This window comes from Anopheles ziemanni, chromosome 2, assembly GCF_943734765.1.
Source record: "Anopheles ziemanni chromosome 2, idAnoZiCoDA_A2_x.2, whole genome shotgun sequence".
In the NCBI taxonomy this organism is placed as follows: Eukaryota; Metazoa; Arthropoda; class Insecta; order Diptera; family Culicidae; genus Anopheles; species Anopheles ziemanni.
In genome coordinates, this window is record NC_080705.1 from 78,675,838 (window position 1) to 78,681,837 (window position 6,000).

At 42.7% G+C, this 6,000-nt stretch overlaps 1 protein-coding gene across 1 annotated transcript in view; it reads left to right on the forward strand.

The window, feature by feature from the left end:
• LOC131294448 (uncharacterized) overlaps positions 1–4,979 on the forward strand; it is a 58,101-nt gene extending 53,122 nt beyond the window's left edge. Inside the window, exons 6-7 of the mRNA XM_058322494.1 lie at positions 3,213–3,334; positions 4,803–4,979. Coding sequence (XP_058178477.1) covers positions 3,213–3,334; positions 4,803–4,979 — 299 coding nt within the window. The remainder of the gene's footprint in view (positions 1–3,212; positions 3,335–4,802) is intronic.
• Positions 4,980–6,000: the final 1,021 nt, after the last annotated feature.

The following is a 6,000-nucleotide window of genomic DNA, read 5'->3' on the forward strand; positions in this document are numbered from 1 at the left end:
ACCGGACGGCAGACGACAGGGTTTTGCGAACGACATTATCATCGACCACACCGCAGCCGGATGCTTGTTCACATGTCCGCCACGTGTCGATCAGAGCCCGTCAGTGGTGCCGGCCGCAGATCCGGCGAGGCTGTTGAGTGGGCCAGTAAGGTGATTTTAATCATGCCTTAAGCTACTGAAAACATTTGCGTGTTGATAATCTGCATCGGCCAATGGTCGATTAGATTTTCATTATTCATGTTGACGCAGGCAGGTTTCGCGAAAGTTGATGTTTTTTAATTTATTTATAATTAAATTTATTTATAACAACTGACTGTAATTAAATATATATATTATTTATATTATATTTATTTATAACAACTGACCGTAATTAAATTATTTGAGCACTTGATGGTATCTCTTCTAGTGCTGAAACATATTTCAAAAACCTACAGAAACGACATATTCCGGCAAGAACGAATATATTTCGATTGGGAAAGCACATGGAATAAAAAGAACTTGCATTGGTAGTCTACAGCTAGCCTTTTTACTATACAAGATGTGTGTACCGGAAGAAGGCGCAAAATCTATGCTTCAATAGTTATCATAAGAACAGAATGGTTGATTGCTCCTTTCAATTCCTTAAAACACCAGCAAGAATAATGTAATTAAAACGACATATGATAACCAGTTGAATATCGTTTTAAACATGAAAAATAATGAGATAAAGTAAAACTTATATTGTATTCCAAATGATCTTTATTTGATTTAAGTATCAAGGATCTATTAAATTGAAAAACCTTTTCTTTCGTAAGTCGATATTGAATAAGTGTTTCAAATTTATTTTACGAGTGTACCAGATTTATTCTGCAGATTTATTTAATATCGATTTCTTCTTGGTAATTTGAAAGTTTCTAAATGAACAGATCTATCATATTTATAGCATTCTATGTACTTCATCACCAGCTATCCCATTTCGTACTCAGCTTCGGCTAAGAACTTATAAGACATTTTGTCTGGCATTCCAGCTCCACTCGATGAATTGATTGCGATAGTCATGTACATGATTCGCTACTCAAATCGGACCGCAACAATGTAGCGAACATGACCGGTTTATTTCTTCCTGCTTTCGGTCACATTTGCGTTACCTCCTTCCCAAAACTCAATCCACCGATAGCTTTCGGGGACGTGGGGAAGAATTCCACAACTAACTTACAAACGTTTTATTTGTCCTGTACCACAGCGTACGGAAGAAATGCGGGCCCCTTGGAACAGCTGCTGGTGTGGAACACTGGAGGACTGGTGCTGGTTTAAGGCACGGTTGTAAATATGTTGCGATTTAACTTTTGGCAATGACAAACCGTCATCCTGCAGCGACATCTTACAGCTGTTTCGAAAAGACATTCCATCCTATGTCGCATGGGTGGACCATGGGCAGCAAACAGGATTCCGGCGAGAATATGAACGCAAACAAAGTTGCCTCTCAAAGTCTCTGTAAGAAATTGCAGTACATTTATATACGGTTTTTGAGTGTAACCATAAATTAAACTGCAACGAAGTCGTAACTTTTCCATTTCACAAGATTAGTCGTATCAGTGTCGAAGTCCTCCGAACTTTATGGCAAGACCTACATAAATTTAACTTTGACTTTTTAGATTAACAGAAAACAAAAAATTAAATGAACTTTGCCGATTGCTGGAGTAAAAACCAGATGCAATCAGACACAGAATAATATGCATCCGGAAAGATGACTCTGAAATAAATGTAACAGAACGTTCATATAATTTTGTATGCTTGATGTCCAAGTGACGTAACATAGATTTTTGGCTATAATAATGACTAATCCCTATAGATACAATTTTAAAAATTATTCTTTGTTGGATAATCACGAGCAGAAAAACCATTTTTCCACAGCAAAAATCATACAAGTTTTCCATTTTTTTTTATGCAGCATAAATCTTGTTGATCTTTTACACATAGATTTCACTCAAAAATATTGCCTTTCCTTCATACTCCGTTCCTCTACGAAGAAGATATTTACGGGTTCTATTGTTATTGAGTGTAGATCCGAATCATGCTCAAACCTTGAACCATCCAGATCGCCTTTAAGAATTCCAGATCGCATTTGCGAGCCGTAGCAGCTGTTAAATATTGCAGTTTTTTTTCTAACAGACGTACAAAAAATGCATTACGATAAAATCGAGTCGTAAAATAAAATTTAGTCAGGTCTAAAGAGTTCACCGAAAGGAGATTTGAATTGAAAAGCAGAAAACAAAAAGAAAATGCAGAACCCAGAAAAAAGCGGCCATTAAGGCCGATTTAATGGCCAAAGTGTCTACGGTAAATATAAAATTGGTCGTAAAAATATTGACAGCACGTTCCGGGGGCAATAGGAAGCAGTTCCATGCCGCTCGCATACACCAACCGGTACGCCATCGCCTTCGCGATCGCGATCGCGCTCTAAACTTTGAGGCGAAGGAAGCCGTCGGCAAGTGAAAAAAACAAAATAAAACAAATGGCGTAGAGATATGCACCCTCGGTGCACACTGACATTCGCAGACGTTCTTGCTGAGGTTTGCCCAGGAAAGAATATGCAATAATAATAATAATAAAAAAACAAACCACAAACACACACACACACCCGTCAGCCCCACCCGGACCGGAAAGGGCTCCGAAGAGTCCGAAATTATGTCTACAATCTACGGTGCGAGCATAAATTAAATGATCGTGCCGTAAAAATCCGGCCTCAGTCGCATTCCCGGGCGGAACGACGAAATGCACCGAATTTCCGCGCGCCGGGTAATCGGCATGGAGTGGCCATGGCGCATGGTAGATCTTCAACGCGCCGTTTTCAAACGATTTCCCGCACTGGAATAAACTCTCCTCCCCACCTTATCCCGTTCTGTCCCTCCTAATCGAATGGATGTGCCATAAACTTCCAACCGCAACCAAATTGCCTTTTAATTGGGATTCGTGCGATCTTTCTCGTGGCCGTTGTCCCGCTGTCTCGATTGCTGGTAGTTTTTTTTTCTTTTGTTCACAAATTTTCTTGCAAAAGAAAACAGGGGCGCTTCTGTTCCGGCGCGGGAAGAGAGAGGAAGGAAAAAAAAGCAGACACACACAGGAACTCAAAATGCATATTATTTCAATGCTTTCCATCTTATTTTTCGTCTTTCTTTTCATCTTCATCCTGGTGGCCAAATTCAACGAAACGAAAACACATTCGCGCACAGAAACCGCCACTTGCGAGACGATCAAGTGCAAGGATCGGCAGCACTGTCTAACGGACCTGAAGACGCATAAGCCGCGCTGCGTCAGCTGCAGCTACAAGTGTCCCCGCATGAAACGCCGGCAGGTAAGCACTCCAGCAATCCACCCCTCTACAGGTCCTGCCTATGTTGTCTGCCCCCCCGACTCTGTGCGTGTGTGTACCGATCGACGTTCTATCGACGAATGCGCCGTGATTGATGCATTCTGTCTGCAACGGCGGCGAACTGTTGCGGCAGTTGCAGCCAATCCATATCCGTGTCTGTCTGTCCGCGAGCTCTCTGAGCGCGTTTCAATAGCCCAGCAAAAGGTGATAAAGATGGGTGGAGGGAGGGAGAACATTTTAAACGAAACACAAACCGCCTAAAGCCCCTCACGGGTTCACCCTTGCACGCCCCGGGCCAGACTCCGAGGGATTGTGCACGAATGCAAATTGTGCGCTCCCTCCAAATCGTGGCTCGATTCCGTAATGCAAATAGAAATATTCGCCGCGAATCGATCGGATCGATCGATGGATCGAATCGGATACATTATTCCCACACGTCCGTGGGTCGTGGCTCGCGCATCGATTTGTCTGGCCCGGCCTTCCAATGGGCCTCCATTATGCTTTCAATCGAATTTTGGTTCCTCCAGCCCCCCCGGCCGACCGGCTGTCCCCCTCTTTCGCTAGGTTTTATTTATTTTTACCCACCACGGGAATCTTATCTTCGTCGTTTGCTGTAAGTGCATGCGAACGCAAATCAATCCCTGCGAGCGCGGACGAAGAAAATATGCTTACCGAAGCCCAATTGAAGGAGGCTCCCAGTCAGTGCAACGGGGCGTGATCATAACTCATGCCGCTCGCCCTCCTAGCCCACACCCCTCCCATGTTTGGTCCCTTTGTTGCCGATTTTGGGAAACTGCATTTGCATTCCAGTGGAACTCTTCATCCGCCTTTCCTTTTTCTTTCGCTGTTCGCTGAAGGGAACGTAACATTATTCGTGTGCGCAGCGTCGCGCGCCACCTGGAACATCGCTGCTGTCGTCCCCGCCTAAGTAAAGTGCAATGTGCATTGCCAAAATGCCATCTCTTTCCAGCGTCGATTGGGTGATTTTTTTCTGCTTTATTTCTTCACTCGTCATACGAAATTTATGGCCGAAAATTGAGAGCTGCGCGAGGCTCGTCAAGACACCTGCTGCGGTGGCGCGTCGAACCGGCGCGTTGCCATTCGATTGCGCCTTAAGAACCGCCCAGGCGCATCCGTCCCAAAAACCACCCACCCGTTTCCGCGCGGAGTGGGGCCTTTTCCCAGCCATATATAAACGTCGAAGGACGCTGAAAGACGGCGACATTGATGGAAATATTGGAAGGCTCCCAAAATCAGGGCGAAGATTTATGCTTCGACTTTGATTTTTGGGTATTTATCGGGTTTTTGTTTTTTGTGCTTGGCAAGGTTTTTAAATCACGTCTGAGACTAGATTTTATGGATGAAAAATGTATTATTTTGTTTATAGAATTAGTTTTCGTTTGAACGAGTTTTTGACACTCTGCTAATATTTTATTGTGTAACTTTTCAGGGCAATGGTAAACCGTTTCGCAAAACGAAAAACAACCCCTACGGTGAGCAGAGCGTTAAGCTGTGCGGCACCAACAACCGGACATATCACTCCTGGTGCCACATGCAGAAGGATTCCTGCAACACGGGATTCTACATCGACGTGCAGCACAGCGGATCGTGTCCTTATGGAAGGTAAGTTAGTGATACTGTCGAAATATTGAACGCCGCTGCCATTACGATGTTACTATAAGTTATTCTCTTTTTCTTTCCACCCTTTTTCCTCTAGATAAACAGAGCCGCCCCTGGTGCGTTCGAACGTCTGTCGAAAAGCTATAGCGTATATAGCGCTGAATGTATTATTTCTTATTTTAACCAATTGAAGGAGAGGATCACCAATATGCAAACATTGCGATTCAAATGGTAATAGATCAGTGTTACAAATGCGACTTGTTGATGAGGAGACCTGCGTGGAAGGACTTGTAAAAAAACAGATCAAACAAACACACACAAACAATTAAGAATACCCTTTACTTTGCACGGCATCATGTTTACGGTACCGGCCAAGAATGAAACATCGTCAAGTGTCGCCTTGCTTGAAACCACAAACAATAACATTTTATTTTATTTTTTAATTTTATGGTTAAATTAAATGAATATGTTCATATTCACGTAAAGAAAATTTTACCCCTTTGGTACTCAAATCAACTGGTTATGATTTTATCCAATCTAGACTAATTATAAATTTACAAATTGTACTATAAACAATCTGGTTGACTGTCATAGAGATCCGTGTTGATGATTTCAGAAGCATAGAACGTCCCAATGGATACTAACGCCATCGCATTGCGCCGACTCTTCCTGGCAAAGAGTGGTGTCCTGAAGAGGCATGTATTAGGTGCGGTCCCACGTTCCACGTGATTCCCACTACCCGGTTAGTCTTTTGAGCAGGTTTTCTCTCCTCTAAAATCGAAATAAACATAACAAACTTTGGCGAGCGACAAAACGTTCTCGTTGCTAAATTTTTGGCCGTTACTGTAAGTGCAAAGATCGTCCATTGATGTGCATTTTATTTATGTAAATCCCTTTTCCCTACACCATTGTTAACTTATTTATTTTTGTATTACGTCCGTGTAGCGATAATTGAATGTAACATACAGAGGTTAGAGGTATCTGTGCGTGTACATACTTTCTTGCAGATGTGATACGGATATGTATTT